The following is a 26,902-nucleotide window of genomic DNA, read 5'->3' as shown; positions in this document are numbered from 1 at the left end:
GAAATTAAATATTATGTGAAAATAAATAATTTTAAAGCATATATATAGTTTTAATCAGGATTTATTAGCAAAATAAAGTACATAAAATATGATGAATATATATTTTCGAAGATATTAATGATATAAAATTTTTATTAAATAAAACTAGTATTTTAGAGAATATATATTTTTTATATATGTATATCTCTCCTTTCAATTACTGTATATAAAATCATACTATATATGTCTTAATTCTATGCGAGAATTTAAAATGTGTAACTACACGATTGTTTCTGCATTTTAATTGCTAAATTTGCATTATATGCAATGATTAATCTACATTTTTATACATAACTCTAAATTTTTTTTTTAATCTAGTATAAAATTATTGTAATAATTATTGACTTTAAATATAAATTTTTGTTTTTTTTTGCGTTATTATTACAATAAATGTAAGATAATGCTATGATAACAAAAATATGTTTTCAGCATAATTGAAATTGTTAATTATGAAAATTATATACTGCAATAACCGTTATCGCGAAAGTTACGTTTGTCTTTGTTCTGCAAGTCGAATGAGTTTTTTGTATTTTTGGCAACCTAATTTTCGTCATAGTATATATTTTTATTATAGTACTTTTATATTTAGGTTAATTTTAATCGTTCAAAGACAACAAGAAGTTCTTCCTCAGTCGTTTTTACAATAATTTTGAGCCATTGAACATGTTGCAGTTCTCCGACATGACTAAAATCTTCATATTTTCTTCATAATGTCTATGAGTAAGCTGCACGATTCTAATTAATAAAAGTCATTTGATTCATGTTTGCCAAGTTTTGATTCGAAATACGAATTAAACGGAGTACTTCGTAAACGTTCATAGATATGATCAACATCTGTCGTTGTGATATTGGCGTTGTTTGAGCTTTGGTAAGAAAGTTGATTGTCTCGGTTTTCCTCGGAACTGTTGAATTTCCAAGAGCAATCTATACAAATACATATCATATGCACAATTCATAGTAAAATATATATCTTAAGAAACTTTTTCGTGAAATTAAAAAAAATAGACTTCTTTGTCATAAAATAAAACAATATTTTCATGCAGTGATATGCGCGTAAAAAGGAATTAATGGTGATTTACCTTCGGCAGCTAGTCCAATATGTACTATTATCGCATCATCTACATTGCTTCTCAAAGTGACGATATTTTCGAGACAAACTTTGAAATTCGGTCTGGCATTTGCTGTGCTCCAGCAACGCAACATCAATTCATATAATGTCGATGGACAGTTGAAGGGTTTCAGTAGCCTGCCACCCTCACGCAAATAATGCACCACTTCAATATTATTCTTGGCAAAATAAGGTTGCTGGCCTAACGACGTAACTTCCCATATTAGTACCCCAAATGCCCAAACATCGCTCTGTGAATTAAATATTCCATCTACTAAAGATTCCGGTGACATCCAACGAATAGGCAGCGATCTTTCTTCCTGAAACATTTTAATGAATTAATTCCCATGCCCTAGTTATTCATTTTTGTATTAGCTTGTGTCCTATGCATTAATGAATTTGTTATATATTATTCTAATATTTGCCGGTTTTTCAAGTTGCTGATTTACATTGAAATTTTCTTTATTTTAATTTTCTGATTTAATAAGAGATATAAAAATCTTTGAAGCATTATGAAAAACTAATTTATTATGCCAAAATGTAGTTTCTGCTATATTAAAAATGAAATTTAATAAAATTTTGTATCCGTTTTTTAAATATTTATCAGTAATAAAAATAATATAACACAGTGATAATGTACCAATAAAATATTTTAGTTTCGTGATGCGTTGCACCGTCCCTGCCCGTTGTACCGGATCCGTAAGTAGCTATTTTAAATTATAACTCAAAAACTAAGCTTCGGATAAAATTTTGTGAAAGGAAAAATCGTCTCAGAATTCGCTCATAAATATGACATTTTAAGGACATCAGATTGTTTTGAATCACCCTGTATATGGCTATTGTGCGTTAAAATTAATTCTTCGTGAAATAATTTCATATATTAAAACTTGATGTACATATAAAACTTAATGTATACATATGTGTCACAATATCCTTGAGGAGATTAATTTTTTACTTCTTAAAATTTGTTGTCTTTTTTAAAAAATTATATTTAACTCACCTGATAATAACCATCTTCATAAATATCTTTAGCAAGACCGAAGTCGCCGATTTTGATGACGCGATTCTCGCGATTTTTTGCGGATACGAAACAATTTCGACATGCTAGATCTCTATGCACAAAATGCATCTCTTCCAAGTAACAACAGCCCCGCGCAACATCTTCGCATATAGCGAGCAAGTCTTGCAAACGCAAAGCATGCGAATCTGTAAGTTGGATAAAGTGACTATCTCTCAAATAGTTCAACAGGTCACCAGCCTCCATTAATTCCAATACAAGTAATGGCGGATCTGTGTCGAAGCAGACGCCCAACAATTTCAATACATGTTTGTGTCGAAGCTGACTCATAAGTTTAGCCTCTTGTAAGAGTATTGTCTTTTCTCGCGTGGAGGAATTTTTTCGTAGCGTTTTTATGGCGACAGACATTATGCCTGATCCTTCTAACTCTTTTATTTTTCCTTTGAATACCTAAAAATATATTGAAAATTAATATATACATATACATATAAATACATATAAATATAAATTTCATTTTTTAATGATAAAACAATATTCTTTCCCGCCTTATTTTGTTTTTTACATAAAAGTGCATTGCATAAACCTGTTTTTATTTTTTAGCTTTAAACAATTAATTCTCTAATTGTTCTTATTAAAAAGTGTATTTCTCTCAACATTTTTCCATGATTAAGGAATTAAAGATATTCATAACTGAAATACTAGATAGATAATAACAATTTAAAAAATCAGTTAATAATTAAAGAAATCAGTTTTTACATATCCGAACGTGCTGCTTCCTATGGAAATTCCCATTGTAATTTGCTCTTGTCTAATTTCAGGTACTGCGGAATAATCCGAAGCATATTGCAATGTAGAAACATATTGATTAGATTGAACGAAATTCTCAGATATTTCTCGAAAAGCTGCTAATTCGGACAGTGTCCGAATTGTGACAGATGAAATTGCATCTTTGTTGTTTTTGCGCTGTTTTTGTTGATATACTGTTGACAGATAATATTACAATATATATTTATCTAATGTTACGCATTGTCTAAACTTAAATTATTTTCTATTAACAAGATACATTTTTCAAAAAAGGATGAATAACTCTCTAAAAATTATTATGAAATTAAAATTTTTTCAAATAGAGGATTTTTCTTCATTATTCTAAATCAATTTTGTTTGATAAAAATTATAATATCTTGGAAACTGTGCATTATCGAAAATATATATTATATTTCGTATAAAAATAGTATATATTTATTTTTTAATAAAGATAAATAATATTATATAATTTCTTCTCGCCTATTCATGACGTGTATACATATGACTCACAAAAACTCGAGCTTTATACCAAGTAAGTATACTCACAACTGAAACAAAATCTATAGATGATATAGCAGGTCAATACCATAATAACAATCGAGATAATGCCCAATATTATTGTTAAGTGATATTGTGTAGTCAATATTTCTTTGGTAGATTTTGTTAAATCAATTACGCTTGATTGATTCCAAGCCGATTCAAAACCGTAAACGCTTTTAGCTTGCACGTGAAATTGATACTTCTTATTCATGTATTTATTAGGAATTATCCAATAATTATTTGTTCCGTTGTAATATAAATTCCAGTGCTTGATTATGTTATCGTGCTTGTAATTGTCGTCAATGATGAAACCTTCCAGTCGATATAAAATTTGCGAACGGTCAGTAATTCGCGCAGGCTCCCAATATAACTTATACACAAAATTGTGAGGTTTTATTATCATAGGCGTCCCAGGAACGCTCGGATCACCTTGTTAAACAAACAAAATAAAAACTTTTATATTATATAAAACGATGAACGCTTTTTATAATTTTATTGATCAAAAAATGAGAATACAAATTTTATATTTTTCTTGCTATTGGAAAACATCTTTAATTCTTTAGATATATATATAAGTTAAATTATTATGCAATTTTTTTAAATAAATTATCCTTAACATTAACATTATATACGTACGTATATTTATAGCATTGATAGATTCAGTAGTTGTAGGTGGATCTTTTTTTCTGACATCATTATCAGAAATTATTAATATATTAAAGCCAGAAGGTGATATCATTTCAAAACCGTCTCTCCTTGAATGCTTGTCGAATATAAACTTTCTCTATAAAAATAATGATATAAATAAATCACGGCAAATAATGAAAATAAATATTATAAGTAAATGACGAAAGTAAATATTAATAGAAGTTAATAGTCATCTTTCTCGGTAAATAATTCTTAGAACGCGTTGCTCTTTCCAATTGACATAGCAATTTGACAAAATAATTCGAGTTTATCACGATTGGTTACTCATCGTCTCCTCAATTAACTTGCGGTTCTCTATTAATTCAACTTCCTGTCGCATTGATACTTACGTTTTTATTGTAAATTTTAACATCTTTCATGAATAAAGTTTTTATATTTAAATATTTAATATTTAATCTCTAATCGCATAAGTTTTATTTACAAAATTTTTTTGATCAAGGAAATGCAGATTTTAGGCTTTTTTCTGATTAAATAAAAAATAGTTTACGTATGAGAATAACTGTACTTCATAAATATAAATGATTATAATTCTTTATATATAATTATCATCTCACAAACAAATATTAAATAGAATAAGGATGTAATTTGTGACTAGAAATTATATAAAAAATACACTGAATTAGCAATTGTTACTATACTTGTGCATGAAAGAGAGAAAGAGATTAAAATAGAAAATAAATAGCAACACGTTAAGATTAAAGATACCATTTGTTAAAAATAACATTTATAAAAACTTGTATTACAGTTAAGTTAATTTTTAATATGTCACTTATTTTTTACTTCAATCTTTATTTTTTATTAATTTTTTTTGTATCTACTTATAAATGTAAAAAACATGATTTTCAGAACTTGTTGTTGTTTTTTCTTTATAACATTCAGTTTAATGTCCAAACTTCCCAGATAGCAAGCGCACGTTATTTTGACGTCAAATGATGTTATTCTGATGATATTTGTCAAATGATATTAGCTATTTTATTTAATTGTGTATTACACAGATTTACAGTTATACAGATAAATTACCTGCAATTTAAAGTCTTATTTTTATTATACGCAAGCAATCTCTTACCTGTACGAGGTCCTTATTATCATTGCGGATCGTCGAGATGCGTATTAACGAAACAAGACGATTTTCGACATTCTCTTGCGGAAGTGCCTGTATGAATACCTCCTTGATTATCAATGCTTTTAGCAATATGCATAATATTTTTCCTACCATAATTATTTTTTCAATTGAGAAACCACTTTATATAATTATTGCGAATAAATCAATGTTACTGTTATAAGCACTATGAGCAGCCGTATCTGCTGTATTTCGTCACCAATCTTCCTTTACAAAGATACTCCGCGCTCTGAATGAATGCTTTCTCTGAATGCTAGCGCAAGGCACTATATATATTGATTAACTCAATTGATAGATTGATTTGTTTTTATCATCCCATCCCCGCAAAACTTTCATTCATCCATTCGCATGAATCGCCAAATAACGGCTAATACTTACTATTTAGCTAAAAGATCTTTGTGTAATTTTCTTATGTGTGTGTGTGAAAGAATAATCAACGCTGTTAATGATTAAAACTCCTTCGAATTCGAAAGAACATGGTTAAAACTATAGGAAAATGTAATAATTATAAAACAGAATAGACCTTCGCATTTCATAATCACAATTTTTCGTATGTAGTATAAAGAAAAATTCAAGTCTCAAGAGAGGAATTTCTTTGCAATTCCGGCTTTTTATTTAGAGTTCTGGATAGCATCGTAAGATGAGATATAAAAGAAACTCCTATTAACATTATTTTTACGCTCAAACCAATATTACAAGAGATATCACAATATTTAAATATTTATCATTTTTATATATTATCATTTATAAAAATTAAATGGCGCATTTTATAATATTTTATATAATACACATACATATATAATATTCTAATAATATGCCATGAGCAGCTCTCATTGAGATATCCACTTTTAAAAAGGTATGTTAAATTGATCGTCACCCGATGTTTCCTCCCTTCTCTTTGTTCATCTTTCGCTACTTTTTTAGAGAACTCAAATCTCACTCACTTGAAAAAATACGATTAATTACGTTCGCGTACTAATTATTAAGATATGACGATTACACAGCACGCCCGACATTAATAGCACGTGACTTTATCATATTGCGATGGGAGAAAAATTATGATCCGTGCTTCGCGTTCCATAATCACGTATCTAAATTCATTCATTGCCGCAGTGTTAGTTCTCGCTAACGAATACACTCTCATGTTTTAGGAAAATCTTAATTGCTATCTCGCATAGGGATGTGAATATAAGTTAAAATTAAAGATAGATATCCGCACATTATATCTTATTAAATATTATTTATCGAAACAGTATTTCGCGCACGTAAATTTTTATTAAACAAGAATCGAACCGACAAGTAATAAAAATTATGAACTATTTTCTTGTGATAATTATTCCTTTAAATACACTTGGATATATTTTTTCTCGTTTTTTTTTTTTTATTTCGAATTTTTCGCTTATTTAATAATTCATCATTTCCAAATCGAAAACGTGAATACGCAAATTACCGGATGATTCATAATAGAAAGCTGTAATATATCGTTTAATAATACATTTATTTTGCAATACCTGAAATGAATCGCATAAAAAATACTAAATTATCATTATATACTTTTCGACATCGCATCTTAACTAGCTACTAATATATATTCAGAGCGAGATGTAGATATATGCAATTTTCGTGTACGAGATAATCGAAATAGAGAGCTTCTTATATTAATATATACAGGATGTCAATTCCCTGGAAAACCTGGAACTCCCAGAAATTTTTTTTGCACCTGCAAAAATATGGGAATTCTTATAGAATTTTATTGAGATTTAGGGAATTAAAAAAAAAAAATCTTTCTTTGATAATTTTGCTCTTATATTGTAGCAGATATAAGCCAAGTTAAATTTTAGTAATAAATGTGTATTAAAAATATACATTTTCGACCGTTTTTTGGTCCGTCTTCAGCATAGATATCCACACAGAATTTCGTTACTTTGTCTCTGAAACATTTTGTATATTCAGTTGCAAAAATTAAAAAGAAAAACAAGTAAGAATTTTAAGAAAGTGTTGAAAGTGTAATACAATGAAGAGAAAAATATATCCCTCTTTTTTTAAGTCGATAATTTTGAGTGATGAGTTTTTGTAAGATTTCGGTAGACACAAAGAAAGAGAGGGGGGAGGAAAGCTTCTTTCTATCGGTAATGAATACCATTACATTTCAGGATCGAAATTCTCAATCTATTGCGTGCTTATGTAAACATGCAATGTCTCCATCACTTTCGATATCTTACTTCCTTTTTCATTTATCAAATGAATCAAAACTTTGACTGCAGTTACGACAATAAGGAACGATGTATAGATAAATTTATTTAATGTATAGATATGTATAGAGATAAATGTATCTATTTATGGTTGTTACATTAGCTCAAGAATTTATTAGGCTGATCAAACAATTTCTTTTTATTGCATTAATAAAGGAAAGATTTATATTTTACCTCTAGATTATTCTCACTTTTTTTTTTTTAATAGTTCTAATATTTTTCTAAATGAAATTTCATATAGATTTTTTTTTATAATAAAAAATTTTAATTAATTAAGTTTTTAGATAGATGCAAAAAAGAAATACTTTATTTTTTTTTATTTATCTTTATTAATCAATTAATTCCAGACGATGTAGATCAGAATAATTATATGCTAATTTAAAATAATTTATAAATAGTTTTTTATTTATAAAATTTGATATAAATATATATATATATGATATAAAAAAATAGAAGATAATTCTCAGAGCAGAAGCAGTTGAAAAGGGAATAATCGTGTAGAAGTATGTGAAGGATTTGTCCTTTTCCCTTCATGGCTTCTGGTTTCCCTTCCCTTGTATCTTTCGAAATTCATCATCAGGATAATTTCCAGAATTGCTCTAAGACTCGAATCACGATTCCTTCTATGTATTTTTTGTTTTATATCATGGTTTATATAGTGTTTGGATGATTAATTTGACGATAAATCTAATGCGGATCATTTAAATTAGTTGATTTAACATCGTTAATTCAAGATCAATATCACTCGCCAGACATTGAAAGTTATTGAATAGTGAAAATCAGAATTGAATAAATAAACTTGTCGCGAGGTCGCCAGGTTCGCCCATCAGTTGTTGGATGAGGTCAAGGTTTACGAGTGCCTGAAAACTTGACTTCGACCAATAGCTTAAAATATTCAAGTATCTACCATACAGGATCGAACAGATTCAATTGGAATATTTCTGTTATGTTTAACTATTTTGTAATAAACATATTTGTCAAAGCAAATAAGAAATATAACAAACGGAAGGATTTTTAATCGGACTAAAATTTTCGCACGGTCGGAAAAGAGTACTGATTGGTTATTTTATTTTGCAGTGATGATATAGATCGATTCCGATATAAATTCATAATTATCAAAGAAACACGATATTGTGGGAAATTTATTTTTTTGATTGTAGTCACGAATAGATTTATAATAAAAATCCTAGAAAGGAAGAGAGAGAAGACAACCTCTCTTTACCGACTCCTATTGATTATATGGTGGTAACGCGGATCGTTCTTCTTCACCATCGAATTTCCAACAGTGCTGCACCTCTACAGGTCGATTTAGAAAAAATATGGTGTAATATGAAAATCTATTTGTAATAGATCCTGAAAAAGAAATTTTACAAGACCAACCTGTTCATTATAATGCTCTTCAATTTTTTAAATTAGATATTTAATGTTTAAATTGTCGCATTAAAACCTACAATTTCTTGATGCTACACAACAATTTATAAAAATGCGAATCTCGAAATTTGATTTTTGAGAAGATTTAGAATGAAAAGTTTTAAATGAGCACGAGAGCGATTTTGTACAATAGTAGTTTTAAATGTATTTAAAAAATTATTGTGCTAATATATTTTTAAATATTTTTGTGGGTTACAGTTTTTTTCCCTTTGAAACTGTTCTCTTTTTTTTTTCTTACGCATACATTCATCTCTGCACTATATTAACTTGAATTTTTTTGGTGGGCTATTTATATACTTTTTTAAATCTTTTTCTTTTATCTCCTTTTTTCTTATTTTGCGTATATTTTATTTAAAATATAAAAAAGACTAAAAAAAAAATAAAAGATTGTAAGTATCGTTTGTTTATAACATTATGAGTAAAATTTGTCGTGTTGTGTTTCTCCTGATATTATGCTACTATACATATTTTTGTTAATATTTATTCAAATTTATTTATTTAAGCCTTAGAAAAAAAAATTTAAGCTATGAAAAATAATATAATAATTATAGAATTACAGATCAAGGCAAAATAAAGTTTAATCACATTTTTTTCCAATTTCCATTGTATAATTAGCTGTTTTATTCTGTTTTATTTCGCATAATTTTCTATATACATACTCTATTTAAAATTTCAATTTTTACTTGTCTTGATAATTTTAATAATTTTAACGTTTGACTTGACAAATTGTATGTTTAGTATTTGCATAGGTTGGAAAGAATTAAAAAAAAAAACCTTTGTGTATAAATAAAACGAGATATTAATAGTATAATTAAAATTTATCAAACCTGCTTTTGATTTATTTTCATGTTATCGCGATTTTTTATTTCTTATGTGTGTGTGTGAAAGAATAATCAACGCTGTTAATGATTAAAACTCCTTCGAATTCGAAAGAACATGGTTAAAACTATAGGAAAATGTAATAATTATAAAACAGAATAGACCTTCGCATTTCATAATCACAATTTTTCGTATGTAGTATAAAGAAAAATTCAAGTCTCAAGAGAGGAATTTCTTTGCAATTCCGGCTTTTTATTTAGAGTTCTGGATAGCATCGTAAGATGAGATATAAAAGAAACTCCTATTAACATTATTTTTACGCTCAAACCAATATTACAAGAGATATCACAATATTTAAATATTATCATTTTTTATAATCAACGCTGTTAATGATTAAAACTCCTTCGAATTCGAAAGAACATGGTTAAAACTATAGGAAAATGTAATAATTATAAAACAGAATAGACCTTCGCATTTCATAATCACAATTTTTCGTATGTAGTATAAAGAAAAATTCAAGTCTCAAGAGAGGAATTTCTTTGCAATTCCGGCTTTTTATTTAGAGTTCTGGATAGCATCGTAAGATGAGATATAAAAGAAACTCCTATTAACATTATTTTTACGCTCAAACCAATATTACAAGAGATATCACAATATTTAAATATTTATCATTTTTATATATTATCATTTATAAAAATTAAATGGCGCATTTTATAATATTTTATATAATACACATACACTTTATAAATATTTTAATAACATCCGTAATGCCTACACACACATCCATCTAACATTCAATGCAACGTGGATTATAGATTTTTAAAAAGTACATCTAACATCGAATGCAATTATAGATATAAAGGATAGACCTGGGACGTGGGGTTTGCTGTCCTTCATATGTTTCCACGCTGCCTCTTACGGCAGGAGCCAATCTATTCTATATATATATCTATGGATATGTAAATTGTTTGACACAATGCGCGAGAAGGTTAAGAATTGTGCGTGCATTTTTCTATTACAATTTTTATAAAAGTGGCATGAAAATTTTAATACAACCTCAACACGCAAATTATATCTTTTATTATATTTATGGGCTTAATATTATTGAATAAAATTTTTATGGATTTTTATGGAATTTTTAGGATTAGATAATATCTTATGTACAATAAGGTTAGCAACTTTACCTTATTTATCATATGTATCATAATGAAATGTAAATTATTTATATATAAGATATTTCTAAAAAATAAAAGATCAAACTTTTAGGAGTGTGTTTTACATATGATAAATAAAGTAATAAAGTCTGAAAAATATACAAATCCGTTTTATTTCCGAGCTAGTCTTTCAAAGTTTTGTATTAGAAGAAATGTTCATATAGTTTTCTCAAGTACAAATATGTGCTGTTGTTTTTGTATGATTATGAAATAATTTTTTAATAATAATGTTAATCTTTTTTCAGATAAATGGGAATGTTTTGTAAAATATACCGACCATTATGGTCCTGGCATTGTAAATTTCACAGAAGCGCATATTTTTTGTTAGACTATATTCCTAATTCTAGGAAAACCATCCCCTTAAATGTTATTATCGCAGAAAACACAGATATCTATAAGAAAATAAAGGCAAATGAAAATATAGAATGGGCGAGCATACGAGAAAAATTTCTTCAAATTCAACAAATCACTCCAGCCATTGTAGATTCCACAATTATAGATATATGTCTTAAAAACTTTCAAGTGGATACAGCTATTGCATATTTTAAATATCTGAGAGAAAACAATTATCCTCTGAATGTGGCAGTGATCGGAAAATATCTGAGACTCTATTTTCTGAAACGCAAGTCCTTGACTGATATTGATAAAACAGAAATTGTAGAAACATATAATGCCTTAAGAAAGCAACATCCATATCTGGACTCTGTTACAGCTGAACATTGTGTAGTAAGTTTGTGTTTAACAGATCAGTGGGAAAAAACATATGAAATAATGGAAATGATGAAGATTACTACCAGTCCAGGTACATCTGTGTATTCTGCACTAGCTAGCGCAGCATTTAGAAATGGAAAACCTGACATTGCATGGAAAGCATTATTAGAAATAACATCACGCAAACTAATTCCACAAAATATCGTATATACATCACATCTTCAATATTGCGAACTAGAAGAACAAATTTTTAATGATAGAATGGAAGAGATGTTTAAATTTTGGGCTGAACACAGCATGAGGCCATATAATCGTGTCATAAGTGCATATATTGACGCAGCTACCAAATATGGCTGGTCTGCAGCACCCACTACTATCTCCACTACGTAAGCATTATTTTATATTTTTATTCAATATGTTAATTTTAATTTCTTCTTTAACAATTTAGAATTTAAAAATATAACATAATAAAGTTAAAGTTAGAATCTTAACAAAATTATTTGATTTTAGTAATTAAAATTATATAAAATTTTAAACTTTACTGAAATATAATTAGGATTTTAATAATTAGAGTTAGAATTTTAAATCAATAGTTAGGATTTTCATAGTTAGATGTGTGTTTTTTCTGTTTAGAGGTAGTTGTAGACATTGTGGCCATTCCTTGTTGGAGATAACATTCAGTGAAAAGAATTTTCGGGATCTAGCCGAGTCTATCATGAAAAGGGTGATTGTAGGATCGGATATTTACTGCAAGACCAATCCGCAAGAATTGCAAAGATTTAAAAAATTCATTGAGGAAACTAAACCCTATGACATAGTGATTGATGGACTCAATATGACTTATATTCAAAATAATTATGCACCTGTATTACAAACGGTAGCATTTTTGTTGTAATAAGAAATATATTATAAATGAATAAAAGTATATACTTGGCGTCGCGACGCTATCGCATCGTTTGATTAATATATATTATATACATATAACTATTTACATATTATGTGTTAGAAATATACTATATCTTGTTAATAGAGAGAAAAGGGACTTTCCTTTTATTACATTTTTTAATTTTATTTTATTAATCAATATATTTATAAGAACATGTATTGTTTATATTACAGTTGAATAAAGTGATTGACTACTTCAGTAAACGTGGACAAAAGATACTTGTGTTAACACGAAAACATCAGAAGAAGCTGCCTATTTTCAAATACATAGAGCAGCGTGCACTTGTCTTTTTGACAGACAACCTGTAAGTATTGAATTTCAGGGAGATACAGTTTCCTGGACTCTTGTAAAAACGTTATTGTATATATAATTAATAGTAAAATATAAAAAAATAAAATTTTATACGCATAATTTTTTAATATGTATGTATAAAATTACATATATAAAATTTCAGGTCTGTTGATGATCCTTACCTACTTTATGCAACCATATCAAGTGGCAAGAATGCAAAATTTGTGTCATTGGATTTAATGCGACAGCATAAGCACTCTTTAAAAGACATGCACTTACAAAGAGAATTTAGGAAATGGCAATGCTCGCATCAGTACTTTGTAATGAAAAGCGCAACCGGTATACATATTCAGGAACCTTTCGTTTACATGCCAACTGTGCAAAAAAATGGTGACTGCTGGCATGTGCCTTATGTCAATGATGATTTTACTTATGCAGAATCGTATGAATTCCCAGATAAATGGTACTGTTTAAAGTACAACAAAAGTAAATAAATGTTACAAAATAAATTTTGTTATTAAATATATCGATGTTGGGTAAAAGTTTTCTTTGTTGAATTTCCATCTTCAAATGGGACATTACCAGTGCTTTCTTTATAATTCCCACTACAGTGAGAATTTTATAACTTTTATATTAGCAGATTTGTCTTATAGAGAGATATTAATACCACTCAAATATATCTGTTTATCTTATATGCAAGGGCATAGGATAGGTTCGAATCAGAATTGGGCATTTACGTATGAAATATAATAGCCTATGTCTATGTGTAAGTAATGTAAACTATGTTTAACATATGTCATTTATGTCAATAATGAGTAATCTATGAAGTATATTGTACATACATAGGCTGCGTTCCGAAGATCTAGTACTGAAGATCTATAGTGTACATGATGTAAACTATAGATTTTCGGTACTGGCAATGAATATTGGAATACAGCCATAGTTTAAGCTTTAAGCATAACGACAATTTTAATATTTTATGCTTTATGGTAACAAAAAAAAAATCGAAGAATCAAGAATTCAATAAATTGGATTTTATACTGATAAAAAAAAAGATAGAATCTACATAATGTTTCCATGGACTTTTTTCGTGTAAACATTAATATATGGAAGCAATATATAAAAAATACATGAACAATTCACGTAAATGTAATTTTTGAAATCTTGCAACCCGAATTGAACCCGAGATCTAGATCTAGCAGGCATCTGCTTTACCCACTGACAATTAGCACGGACGTGCACCAACCGGCGCGTTTTACCGTGGCACCGAAAAGTAAATCTGGCCATGTAGTTCCGCTGGTTCTAAAATGTATGTAGTTGACGCTACTGTACGAGCTAGAAAAGGCGTCTTTCGAAAAACGGTGGGCGTGACCTTCTCTCTGATATCCGTATATCGGATATCGGACTCCATTAGAACCTCCCATAAGGCCATAAGGTTCAGTAATCGTCTTGTGAATATCAGCCCAGTTGGCTGCGAGCGCCACACGTAATGGAGTCGCTCCAGTCGCGATTTTATGATCGGTTGGGAGGCTTATCGCGCACAATAATTTTGCACAGTGCGATTCCTCGACACATTACGTTTCCTCTCGCTGACATTCCGTCCGATTTTTCGTGAGCGCGTCTTCGCGTCAACCGGTGATTGCGATGTACTTGCTCTAAGCTCGCCCTTGCAAGGCATATGACATTTGCTGATCGAGACCTGTACTTGTGTCTCGCCATTTTTGTCTGTCGTTGTCCCGAGAACGGTTTCAGAGAACGAGATCTCTGTTGTATTTTTGTCGCGTGAAAACAATCGTAAGAGTGATCTTCTCCGAAATTGCGAGGCTCCAGTATTGGTTCCGCGTAAAAATCAATTTTTTATTCTCCACAATTCTGACGGTTTGACCCACAAGAGAAAGAGAGAGAGAGAGAGAGACCGGTCTCTTTCGGCGAGGATCTCCGCAGGACCTCTCAAAGATATCCCAGGATATATATTCTAAGGATTTCTCCGAGATATTTTAGCAGTCTCCCCGATCCACGTGCCGGTGGGATGCTACATTGAAGCAAAGCGGTGGCAATCTTGCATGGACCATTCGCAAGAGTGAGTAGATTGTTGTTATTTTATTGTACAATTTGGATTACATCATATAGGTGTGTAATTACCTAGTATCAAGCGGTTGACGTAATATATCACGTCAATTGGGATTTAATTATGTCGATGAATTATTTTGTATTGAAACAGTGATTAAAAAATACACACATGTACACACACACACAAGTGAAAAGTGTGTTTCTTTCAATATGTAAATAAACAAAATAAATATAAATATAAACAGATCTAGCAAATATATATTTTACATATTAAAGTCTCTCATTATTATCGATATATCAATACATTCCAATTCATGGATTATTTAAAGAAAAATGTTTTAGATTGAATTTACTCTATTTTATGAGGAGCATTCCGTGATTAGTATAGTTTTGTTTCAGGTGAGGAGGCATTTCCAAGCTCTCAAGACAGCTTTTATTTATTTCAATTAAAATATAATTTTTCTTGTACATATCGATTCTTCTCATTATTCTGTATATAAAAGTATTGAGATAGAATTATTGAAAAACCCCATAATTTACAAAATATCTTATAATGTATTCTGACATATGACGTGAAATATATAATATTTCATAAACTACTTTATTAATGCTTACTAGTTTACTTTTTAATGATATTTTATACTATCTTTATAATGCAGAATATGTAATGTAGAATTTTACACGGAATAAGATAAATTGATTAATATAATCACAAAACCACATAATTAGATTAAACAAAATATAAAATAATTGCATTTAATAAAAATATGCAATTATACGTTGCAGATGCAATATAGATGTTATATAGAATCATCAATCAATTCTACTAATTATCTTGTGAAAAATTTATATAACGAATAATTTTTTTTAATAAAGGAGTGTGAATTTATTTTACAAGAGATATTTTATATTTTTGTGACACTTTAAAATTCAACGATGCCTTCTTATCTGGAATAAAGCCATGCTTTCTCGTTTGAAACAGCATAAGTTTAACTTAAAAAAAATTTTTTATTGGTGTTACTAGACTACTTTTAAAAATATTTGAGTGTATTGATTAAAATAAAATATCTTGTGTGTGTGTGCGCGTGTGTGTATTAGTATTTTTCACATAAATATTAAAAAAATAGAAAGATATTTCTTTGTTCTAATCTCTTAAAATGATTTGTGTTTTCCATATTCCACACATACAAACATGTACATATAATGTAAAAAATACTGATGATTTTGCAATGTGGTAAAAAAATTTTTATATATATACATTTGTGTGTAAATATACATATAATATATGCACACATATTATTTATACGTTATAATTTATACAAAATCATAATTCATACAAAAAAATATCAGTCTCACATAGAAAAAGTACACACACATATATTATGCAAAGATTAATGTATTTGATTATATATACATTGAGGATTTTGTCTAGAATATCAACATGATATGACAATGATAAAATCAATAATTGATTTCTGTTTATATATATGTATAATTGTATAACAATATATCTTTAATAATTATATAATTTATCCAAAATATAAAATTGATAGAAACTAATTAGTGTACATAGAGGATTACCGGTTAATTATTATACATTTAATTTTATTCATTTTTGTTACAAGTTGCAATAAAAAATATAATAATAATTTTAATTTGACGATATATGTATGCACGCTCGCGTGTATAAATTAAACTGTATGAAAAGTCACTGACAGTGACACCGACAGTGACTCAAGTAAATGACAGATGGCTATTAGTAAAATAATAATTGTTTTTACTTTCTTGGCAAAATAACGTTAATAATAGTTTATAAAGACGCAATCCATTTTTTTCTTGATTCATGGTGTCGCATAACGCAATTGTCAAATCAGTAAATCTTCTGAATATTTGTTTATGTATGAAACTTAAACTATCTGTTAACATGAGTACTAATTAAGATTCATAACAATTAATGAAATTATTAATGAAATAATTTATGTATTCATCATTTTCTAAAAAATGTTAATATATAAATATATTAACAAAAAAATTGTGATAGAATATAACAATTCTTTGATTCGAAAGCTGTTTTTCAAATTTCTCTTTAATTTTCTAAGAAAATTAAATTTAAAAAAATTAGATTAAATTATTTTTATTTAATATTAGATTTGTTAAGTTTTTTATAAATTTTAATTTTATTGCAGAGTTTATATACATAAATAGCATTATTTATCAAATACTATTTATGTTATATATTACTTGTAAAAAATATCAGGATGCAAATATAAGCATTTTATACGAAAAGTTTCTTTGTTTTATAGTATATATATTTATATATAGAGATTCTAAATATATTTAGATATATTTTTTACACGCGCTAATAAATTAAAGAAAATTATAATATAAAAATACTCGTGTATGCATAATTCCTGCGCATTAAATAAACATTAAGTTTCCAAGTATTACATAAAGTTGTATAACCGATAGTTTCTAAAGGAAATACGGGGTTCTTTTTTGAAGATAATTCCATAACGCCTTTTTGATGATCAGTCTTACATTAGTCATATCACTGAAATAAATCAGTCGAAAGTTTTTGTTAATGTAAATTAATAACGCTTTTTATTAACATCATGTTTAAATTTAATTTTCTAATATATTTTTCATACACATAATAATTAATTCTATAATAATTTTATATTGTCATATATACAATTTTATATAATAATATAAGATTTAGAAACCAATATCTCTCTCCCTCGTTTAATGATGCAAAGATATAAGGATATAAAGATGATTAATTAATATATCGAAATATATCTCCCCGTGAATCGTCCTGTATCCGTGTCTGCTTTGTCGGAACGGCGTGAGCGCCGCTTTATCGCAGTGCGCCGACGTCGAAATATTGACTCGACGATACCGCATGTTTTAGAGAGCAGCACATAGACAGCTCTAATACCGCCCTGAAGACATGGGGTAAGTTTTCTCTCTCCTCATCCTCATTCTTCGTTTTGTCGGCGACTCTTCGATCAAGTGTTGTCGATTACGTGTTCGAGTTATTCACGTTGTCCTGTCATCAGAGTTTTCGGGACCGAGTACTCTTTTGGTTTTCAATGTCCTTCTCGACACCTCGGAAGCGCTTTGGCGCTTGTCGGCCATATTGCAAAAAATAAAACTGTGCTATTTAAATATTTCTGATTTTGTATAGGTTATAGGATATCTGAATGTGTGTATGTATAAGAGCGAATATTTTCTATTTACATTTTTCTTTTAGATGTTTAGCAGTTTGTATTCTCTGCTAAAACATAAATATTAAAAATTATATAATAGAAAATAAAAGGCAGAAAAAAAATTTAAAGAATCTTTTTTTGTAAATAAAAATAAACTTCTATTTTCATTTTCAGTAAAAAAATCGAAAACATAGGCAGAATGACGGCGATGACGCAGGAGGAAATCGTAGCCGGTGCACGAACAGTCGCTCAAGGCCTGGAAGCTCTTCGAGTCGAGCACGGTGGCTTGCTGCAGGGCTTGCAGTCTCAAGACGCACCAGCTGCCCGCGACAAGGCTAGTCTGTTATCCAAGATCATCGAAATGATCGACTTGGGCTTAGGCGAGGCGCAGGTAATGCAGGCGCTGGCGAGTCATCTGCAAATGGTGGAGGCGGAAAAGCAAAAGCTGAGGACACAAGTGAAGAGGCTGTGCCAGGAGAATGCCTGGCTGAGGGATGAACTCGCTGGTACTCAACAGAAGTTGCAAGCGAGCGAACAAGCTGTAAGTACCTTTGATATATCGCTTTTAATTTATTAACGGAGTGTCTATTGCCTGGAAAAATATAGAAGACTTGAAATTCTTTAGTAATAAAATTTAATAATTAAAAAAAAATTTTAAGCACCTTTTAAATTTTAAACCTAACACACACACAATAAAATATTATCTGTATTTGATTTGGGAACATCCTTTACACCGTTTATATATGTATATTAATATATAATATATTGATTTAATATCAATCCATTCATGTAGCTCTGAGAATATTGCAATTTATATATTTCATCTATGCAATTCTGCAGCGCGAATTTTATAGAAATAGAAGAACGATATCATGGCGCAAGCGTTGCTCACTTTCCACCCCCACTGATACTATGCACCCTTTTTGGAGTAGGGATGGATTCAACAGGGGGGTAAGCTAAGGCGAGCCTTCAGTGAGAGACTAAACGCGAACTCGCGCGTTGCGGTTCCCGTAGCGATCGAAATTACACATACACACACACACACACATACAGACAGGGTATATGTATCCCCTTCCCGTTTATACACACACATATATTTATGTACATATATGCAGATATTTATATACTATCAATATTTTTGTACCGATAATTAAGTGACATTTTTGTATCTCAATATACGTCCACGAGAGAATCGCTTTTAATTTATTAACGGAGTGTCTATTGCCTGGAAAAATATAGAAGACTTGAAATTCTCAGGGATTTCTTTTGTACCTGGAAAAATCAGGGAATTCTCATGAAATTCTATTGGGACTCGGGGAACTGAAAAAAGTTCTCTTTTTCATTATTTTGCTCTCATATTATGTTATATTATATTTTATATGAGTGTAAAGCGTTAGAAAACGCATGCAATAAACAAATTTATTTTAGAAAGTTGCATCAAAAAATCTTTAAAATATTCTCTTACATAAAATATGCTAAAATCTAATGGAACAACCGTTGTACCGATAATTAAGTGACATTTTTGTATCTTAATATACGTCCACGAGAGAAAAAGGATCATTGTGTACATAGATCTATATATGGTGTAAAATTAATAGGCGCGGCAGAGTTCACCGTTATCGATGGGTAGAACGGATATGTCAAAAACGCTCAACGCCTATAGAATGTGAGTAGAGCATATAAAATGTTCCTTATCTCAATCTTTCTGTCAATAATTTCTTCATAAATTCCTCGTATAATCACATCTTTAAAGTGATAAAAAGTAACGTGTATTTACGAAGTGTATTTTCATTTTTTGATTGTGCAATGATATCAATAAAGTGCACTTAAAGCAGCAGTTTTACAGACCTACAAGTTAGCAATTCCTTTTCTGTTAAATTTATTGATTTATTCACATTTATATAAGTATATAATATCTGTATAAACGATTTTCCAAATTCTATATTACTATAACTAATTATAATGTAGATACGCGTTCGTTTTAATATTTTTAATTATATATATATATATAGTTTCTTCTGTTTATTTTATATTTTTTATTTATTTGTCTGCGATATATATACACAGCTATTTCATATTAAGTGCGAAAAATACAAGAGATACTTACTGGTTAGAATAATGTGGGGTTGAAACTATATAAAATAGCTATAATCGAAAATATATAACTATAATAGGAATATGGTGATTTGGGGAAGAGAACGGCGGACGGATTTAACGGAAAAAATTGTTAGGCACCTGTAAGATTAGATCTGATTTTGCTGGATTCGAGTATAAGATATCCATATTCGATTGCGAAATAGAGAGCTTCTTATATTAATATATACAGGATGTCAATTCCCTGGAAAACCTGGAACTCCCAGAAATTTTTTTTTGCACCTGCAAAAATATGGGAATTCTTATAGAATTTTATTGAGATTTAGGGAATTAAAAAAAAAAAATCTTTCTTTGATAATTTTGCTCTTATATTGTAGCAGATATAAGCCAAGTTAAATTTTAGTAATAAATGTGTATTAAAAATATACATTTTCGACCGTTTTTTGGTCCGTCTTCAGCATAGATATCCACACAGAATTTCGTTACTTTGTCTCTGAAACATTTTGTATATTCAGTTGCAAAAATTAAAAAGAAAAACAAGTAAGAATTTTAAGAAAGTGTTGAAAGTGTAATACAATGAAGAGAAAAATATATCCCTCTTTTTTTAAGTCGATAATTTTGAGTGATGAGTTTTTGTAAGATTTCGGTAGACACACACACACACACAAAGAAAGAGAGGGGGGAGGAAAGCATATGATATTTGTAAAAGTCATATTATTTAGATAATATCGACACGAAAACAGTCGAAAAATGAAAGTAACAAATATTAAAATAATATTTATCGAATATCCTACCTAAGTCGAATAATGTATACGTAATGGAATTAAATAGACTCACATATATGATCTTTTTTTACTTGCAAGTAGCTCTGAATAAACATTGAAATTTATCGGTTTTTTCGCGGAACATTCTATAGTTTCAAAGTAATTCTTATTAATCATAGTGAGATAATTGTTGGCTTTAATACACCTTTCATCTGAATTTTTGTCCAAATGTGATCAATCAAAACTTTTTATTCGGAAACATTGCATTATATCTGTTTATTAATCAGAAATTAATAACTTTATTTAGAACTTAACAAAAAACAATAAACTTTTTGCTCTAATCTAATGCAAAATAATGAATTAATTTTACTTTTTATATCTATTTTTTTATAAAATTCTATTTACACAAGGACTTTCAACTTATGATTATATAGATATCAACTAAAAATGACGTAATTTCGATAAGAAAAGTGCTAGGCGGTTAATATTTAAAAAGAGAATACATATTTGATAATTTCGCAAATTAAAAATTCTGCTTAAAATAAAAAAATAAAACTTATTTGGCACGTTTTAAGTTACAGAATTTTTATGCTATATTATTTAGATAAAATGTTCGATTTGCTCTATGCTATTTATTCCATATCTCTTGACATTAGATTATACAGATGACATATAAGAGAATAAAGAAAAAGAATATTTTCTTTTAATAATCAAGTGTTTTTTTATTGATCTAAACAGTTTAATTATTTTATGTAGTCGGTCATAGAATTATTTGAAGTGGATTTTGAATGGATTCAATTCCTATTGCTAAAAAACAGTGCGAAATCATGATAAGCAAAAAAAGACGAGTTATAACATCGATGATAACAATCGATGATAACAGAAAAATCGAAAATGATTATATAAGATAATATGATAATACTATTATATGAGATTAGTGATAAGTGATAATGTTATCGAACGGAATTATAAAAGAAGGCATTTATCCATTACGTGGCTAGTTGTATAAATTGAAGCTAGTTATATAACAATAATGGATGTACAAATGTGTGATATGGACGTAAATTAAAAAACATAATATATTTGTGTATGTATTTTAATATCAAAATTCAAAACTCTTTACTGCGTAAAATTGAATCTTAAAGTTACGATTTAAAACCAAGACGGAAAATTTTCAACCTAAAACTAAAATGTAAAATTCCCAGTTGAATTGTTCGAAGAAAATGCTGTTGTGTTATGGTGTATATGAGACATAGCAGGATTGCTTCATATATATATTTATACTAAATTGAAAAATAAGATAAATTACATGACAACATTGACGAGAAAGTGACGTTTTGATTACTTAAATAGCAGGGGGCTAGAAAACATTAAACGAAAATAATGGAGGACTTGAACAACTTGAACAACTATACTATATCAGCATTGAGAGAAAAGCTGCGATCTAGAGGATTACTTACAGAAGGCAATAAAGCGACTCTCATATCGAGATTACAAAATATGTTAGGGTATCAGCTAATGAATCAGCCGAACCCTGCAGAATTTCTTGCAAATGTTGAATTGTCAGTTGAAGCGGACAATGCAAATGAAGGAAATGCCAATTTAGCAGAAAGAGGAGGAGAACAACCAACGGAAAAGTTGATACAAGAGCTGATAGAAGAGATCGAGTCCGTGAAACGAGAACTCGATTCTACGAGACGTGAAAAAGAATCGCTGCAACGGAACTTCGATTTTCAAAAACGTAAAAATGAGTTAATGCAACGTGAACTGGACCAAATTAGGCAGAATAATATGTCTTTGTCTTGTGAGGTTCGGCCATCAATATCGAGCGTTACTTCGACAAGTTCAAGAAATACGCGTCCTGAATTTAACAGAAAAAATATTTGTAAGTAAAGCTGTGATGTTATTATTAATCCTGCAATAAAAAAAGCTGCTAAAACTAATGTCGATAATCATTAGGTCCGAGACCTGAAAGATCAAGACATCATCAGGTATCTCGCGAGATGACATACCGTCAGCTGGAATACAATGAGGAAGGCAACATGCCGAAGCGACAAAGGCCATCGTATATATTGAACGACATATAATACAAGAAGAATAATATTCATCGTATATATTTCAAGAAAAAAATAAGAAATCTCGTCTACTATATTTAAATCGAAACATATATAAATATAAAATATAAGATTTCTCCCGCTGATTTCCTTGAAACACATTTTATCTATATTTTGAATTGTATAAAATAAATGTATGAAAATTTATTTAAAAAAATATTCTTGTGTTTTTTTCTTTTGTCAAGTTCAAGAATCTTAATTCACATGTATATGTACGAGTTTATACATATAAATATGCAATTTAAAAAATGAAATTGGTAGGAATAATATTATATAGTTACAGCGAATTTCAATATAAAGTCTAAATACATGTGTTGTAATCCACATGAAAGAAAAGGACTTTTTCTAAAAATTATGTCAAATCTGTTTGAAATATCAATTTGAATATATCCTAAAATAATCTTCCACAAATTACTGCGTTCTACAATTTATAGTTTTCATAAAAAATAATCGCATTTTCAAGAGAGAGTTTGCCAGACTGTTCGTTCATCATTGTAATTAGAAAGTCTGTTATATTTCCTATTGTGTATTTCGCAGGTCGCTCAGTTAGAAGAAGAAAAGAGGCACTTAGACTTCATGGCCAGTATGCGGCAATATGATCCGGATCCGTCGACAGAGGATGAAAACGCTAAGGATCGACCAAAGGACGATCCCGTGGTGGATCTCTTTCCGGATGATGATGCGGATGATCGTAATAGCAAATGTAGGTGAACTCTAGACTAATATCGCAAAAATAAAACTTCTAAACATATAAAAATATTTTCCAAAAATAATTTCATTTTTTTATGAGAAATTAACAATAAATATTAAAAACAAGAGCAAGTAATTTTTTTAGAATAATGATAAATAGAAAATTATGAAATAATAAATATATAAAATGATAAGATCAATTGAAATAAAATCAGTTTAATATTGAAATTCTTTTTATATAATTATGACTTTTGACGATTAAGAGTTTAACGCAAAACATTTTATTCGTTAATAAAAATTTTTGTTGTCTCTTTTTAGCCATATCTCCGACTCCGCCATCGCAGTTTGCCCAACAAGTAAATGCTGGCTACGAGATACCGGCGCGTCTGCGCACATTGCATAATTTAGTAATTCAGTATGCAAGTCAAGGCCGTTATGAAGTAGCAGTTCCTTTATGCAAACAAGCATTGGAAGACTTGGAGAAGACTTCCGGCCATGATCATCCTGATGTGGCAACCATGCTGAATATCCTTGCTCTCGTATATCGAGATCAGAATAAATACAAAGAGGCCGCGAATCTCTTGAACGATGCGTTAGCGATTCGAGAGAAAACATTGGGTGAGAATCATCCTGCAGTGGCAGCGACTCTGAACAATCTGGCGGTGCTATACGGAAAACGAGGGAAGTACAAAGAGGCTGAACCTCTATGCAAGCGAGCGTTGGAGATCCGCGAGAAGGTGCTAGGTCGCGATCATCCGGATGTTGCGAAGCAGTTAAATAATCTAGCACTGTTGTGTCAAAATCAGGGCAAGTACGAGGAGGTGGAACGCTACTATCAGCGTGCGCTCGAGATTTACGAGGCTAAGCTAGGTCCAGACGATCCGAACGTCGCTAAAACGAAAAATAATCTCGCATCTTGTTACTTGAAGCAAGGAAAATACAAGGATGCCGAAGTGCTATACAAACAGGTGCTCACTAGAGCACATGAGAGAGAATTCGGCGCCATCGATGGCGACAACAAGCCAATCTGGCAGGTACTATGAGAACGTACTACATGAATCAGTACTGTATAGTGTCGTTAAAGCTGCAAACAAAAGCTCAATTTTTTAAAGTCTTTCCGGAAGATAGAAACGGCAGCTAAAAGTTCCTACATTTAAATAAAAAGAAAGAAAATAGTCACTTATATTTTATTCATTATAATATCCTTTTCAAAAACGATTCCTTTCATGCTCTTATAATAATGATTATAGCGCTTGTAATTTGGAATTTATATATCACAAAAAATTTCTTCTTATATTTAAAAAAATAGTTTGTTGTAAATAATTAGTTATGTGTGTGTGTTCAATTCAACATGTAACTTCTAAGAAATCTGATCATATCTAAAAGTTGTTGCAAAATTTTCAAACTCACCTTTATGATAATACTTTTCTGTTTTATCTCAAATGTTATCATTGATTTATTATCTCGAGCCTAAAAAGATTACCATAAAATTTAAGGTATGTAGCGGTATTTTCCTGTTATAATTTTTTTTCTAGTGTTTTATTTTATTCTAAAATTGAGAAAATTAAATGTGTATTCTCAATACATTTTCTCTGTCGAGTTTTTAAAAAATCTGTTTTTAATCACTTTTGAATTGATTTTGTGATTTCTTCTGTTTTAGGTAGCTGAAGAGAGGGAAGAAAATAAGCACAGAAACAAAGAGAACACACCATACGGCGAATACGGCGGTTGGCACAAAGCTGCGAAGGTGGATTCTCCCACGGTCACTACCACTTTAAAGAATCTTGGCGCACTTTATCGAAGGCAGGGCAAATATGAGGCCGCGGAAACGCTTGAAGACTGCGCCATGAGATCTCGAAGAGAGGTAACATTTGTATTTATTAAAGGAATACACATATAAATAATATAACTAACAATATTTCTTACATTTCCCATATGCAGCATGTACAGCAAGTGAGTAAAAGCTACTTAACGATCTTAAATTTAGTTTTTCAAGTCTAGAATCTTGCATGGTATCTGCATTCTGCAGAAATAAATTTTACTTTATTTTATTTCTTTTTTTATTAAATGTTTTAATTGCTCCAATTTCAGTTTAGACTAACTCAGTAACTACTATATGCATGATATGACAAAATGTGTATTAATTATACATAATCAATTAATACACATAGTTTAAGAAAAACTACATTTTTTTTTTTCAGAGACTATAAGACTATATATAATATTTTTGACATACACAATAACGATAGAGTAAAAAGATATTAATTAGAATTTTTTTATTATCTTCATTGATGGGAGAAGGAGTTCATTATTTAAGACTTTAAGGCATTGACAGTTAATATGTTAAATAATCAATTTAAATTTAAACCTTCAAGTTACTAAAAGTAAAAACCAAATTTTATAAATTAGGACTGATATAATAATTAGAAAAAGAATATAATGAAACTAAAATCAAATTTTCGAATTGCAATAATATATAATTTATAATACAGCCATTTGTTTTTATCTTTTTATAGGCGTTGGAGCTGGTAAACAAGGCGCGAGTGGCGCAACTGCTAGGTGATGAGAAGAGTTCCACTAGACGCGGCTCGCGGTCAAGTTTAGCCAACAGCGAGCACGAGCAGAGCCACGAGGAGGTGAGTCTTCCTTCTTTTTTCTCTCTTCTGTTCGTCATCTCAACGTACAAATTAGCAGTACGCACATCCGCATGCCATGCAGTAGCTGACACGAACACTTATAGTCGTCTACTATCCTTTTCTTCTTTCTTTTTGTTCTTTTTTTCGTTCCGCCTCGTCGTTCGTCTCGTCCGGCACAACCTGATCGAATTCTGATCGAATCCCATCGACGACCGCTCACGTACGCATGCGAACACAATCGAATGCAGGCGAATAGCTCGTTAGTGCAAAGGGCGCTAAACGAAGGACAATCGGCAACAGGCAGCAGCCAGCATCAACACGACG

The 26,902-nt window shown here is 29.7% G+C and overlaps 4 protein-coding genes across 13 annotated transcripts in view; 3 read left to right on the top strand and 1 right to left on the bottom strand.

Moving 5' to 3' along the window:
- Window positions 1-48: 48 nt before the first annotated feature.
- On the bottom strand, window positions 49-5,598 carry LOC115244659 (proto-oncogene tyrosine-protein kinase ROS-like). 3 transcript variants are annotated; one of them, XM_029822493.1, is made up of 8 exons: window positions 5,431-5,597; window positions 5,284-5,370; window positions 4,146-4,293; window positions 3,516-3,938; window positions 2,922-3,145; window positions 2,148-2,615; window positions 1,119-1,467; window positions 49-963 (listed from the first exon to the last, which is right to left on the bottom strand). In XM_029822493.1, the coding sequence occupies exons 1-8, from the start codon at window positions 5,431-5,433 to the stop codon at window positions 779-781; spliced, it is 1,887 nt and encodes a 628-aa protein (XP_029678353.1). In that variant the 5' UTR covers window positions 5,434-5,597; the 3' UTR covers window positions 49-778. The 3 variants fall into 3 exon arrangements, with proteins under 3 accessions (XP_029678353.1, XP_029678352.1, XP_029678351.1); XM_029822492.1 differs by having other exon boundaries at window positions 49-941; window positions 5,284-5,598; XM_029822491.1 differs by having other exon boundaries at window positions 5,284-5,597.
- Window positions 5,599-10,694: 5,096 nt separating this feature from the next.
- LOC115244670 (mitochondrial ribonuclease P catalytic subunit) lies at window positions 10,695-13,535 on the top strand. Of its 2 annotated transcripts, none has more exons than XM_029822528.1 (5): window positions 10,695-10,837; window positions 11,299-12,150; window positions 12,398-12,641; window positions 12,884-13,014; window positions 13,165-13,535. In XM_029822528.1, exons 2-5 carry the CDS (start codon window positions 11,303-11,305, stop codon window positions 13,493-13,495), a joined length of 1,554 nt encoding a protein of 517 aa, XP_029678388.1. In that variant the 5' UTR covers window positions 10,695-10,837; window positions 11,299-11,302; the 3' UTR covers window positions 13,496-13,535. The 2 variants fall into 2 exon arrangements, with proteins under 2 accessions (XP_029678388.1, XP_029678387.1); XM_029822527.1 differs by having other exon boundaries at window positions 10,771-11,009.
- Window positions 13,536-14,471: 936 nt separating this feature from the next.
- LOC115244668 (kinesin light chain) overlaps window positions 14,472-26,902 on the top strand; it is a 20,402-nt gene continuing 7,971 nt past the window's right edge. For 3 of the 7 annotated variants that reach the window (XR_003885412.1, XM_029822525.1, XM_029822524.1), the window contains exons 1-7: window positions 14,473-15,081; window positions 18,455-18,821; window positions 23,790-23,955; window positions 24,261-24,976; window positions 25,603-25,806; window positions 25,884-25,895; window positions 26,459-26,578. Coding sequence is in view for 6 of the 7 variants with exons in the window: in XM_029822525.1 (XP_029678385.1) it covers window positions 15,065-15,081; window positions 18,455-18,821; window positions 23,790-23,955; window positions 24,261-24,976; window positions 25,603-25,806; window positions 25,884-25,895; window positions 26,459-26,578 (1,602 nt within the window). In the remaining variant the exon portion in view is untranslated. Of the gene's footprint in view, window positions 15,082-17,807; window positions 18,027-18,454; window positions 18,822-23,789; window positions 23,956-24,260; window positions 24,977-25,602; window positions 25,807-25,883; window positions 25,896-26,458; window positions 26,579-26,826; window positions 26,899-26,902 lie in introns of those variants that run through there. The other 4 variants (XM_029822520.1, XM_029822521.1, XM_029822523.1 and 1 more) reach the window with 4 other exon arrangements.
- LOC115244671 lies at window positions 21,073-23,764 on the top strand. The gene is made up of 2 exons (XM_029822529.1): window positions 21,073-23,023; window positions 23,098-23,764. The coding sequence occupies exons 1-2, from the start codon at window positions 22,522-22,524 to the stop codon at window positions 23,223-23,225; spliced, it is 630 nt and encodes a 209-aa protein (XP_029678389.1). The 5' UTR covers window positions 21,073-22,521; the 3' UTR covers window positions 23,226-23,764.

The sequence above is a fragment of the Formica exsecta genome, unplaced genomic scaffold, assembly GCF_003651465.1.
Source record: "Formica exsecta isolate Colony F162 unplaced genomic scaffold, ASM365146v1 scaffold826, whole genome shotgun sequence".
NCBI lineage: Eukaryota > Metazoa > Arthropoda > Insecta > Hymenoptera > Formicidae > Formica > Formica exsecta.
The sequence above is the reverse complement of the archived record's forward strand: the minus strand, read 5'-3'. Positions and strand labels throughout refer to the sequence as shown.

What these genes read in the sequence shown, in the direction of transcription:
- LOC115244659 (XM_029822491.1), bottom strand. Translation starts at nt 5,433, where the DNA reads ATGGTAGGAAAAATATTATGCATATTGCTAAAAGCATTGATAATCAAG. An exon ending in GAAGCAGCACGTTCGGATAT is followed by an intron (nt 2,616 to 2,921) that starts GTAAAAACTGAT and finishes ATATATTTTTAG; the next exon opens with GTATTCAAAGGAAAAATAAA. An exon ending in ATGAAGATGGTTATTATCAG is followed by an intron (nt 1,468 to 2,147) that starts GTGAGTTAAATA and finishes AAAATGTTTCAG; the next exon opens with GAAGAAAGATCGCTGCCTAT.
- LOC115244670 (XM_029822528.1), top strand. Translation starts at nt 11,303, where the DNA reads ATGGGAATGTTTTGTAAAATATACCGACCATTATGGTCCTGGCATTGT. An exon ending in CCCACTACTATCTCCACTAC is followed by an intron (nt 12,151 to 12,397) that starts GTAAGCATTATT and finishes TTTTCTGTTTAG; the next exon opens with AGGTAGTTGTAGACATTGTG. An exon ending in GTCTTTTTGACAGACAACCT is followed by an intron (nt 13,015 to 13,164) that starts GTAAGTATTGAA and finishes ATAAAATTTCAG; the next exon opens with GTCTGTTGATGATCCTTACC.
- LOC115244671 (XM_029822529.1), top strand. Translation starts at nt 22,522, where the DNA reads ATGGAGGACTTGAACAACTTGAACAACTATACTATATCAGCATTGAGA. An exon ending in ATTTAACAGAAAAAATATTT is followed by an intron (nt 23,024 to 23,097) that starts GTAAGTAAAGCT and finishes GATAATCATTAG; the next exon opens with GTCCGAGACCTGAAAGATCA.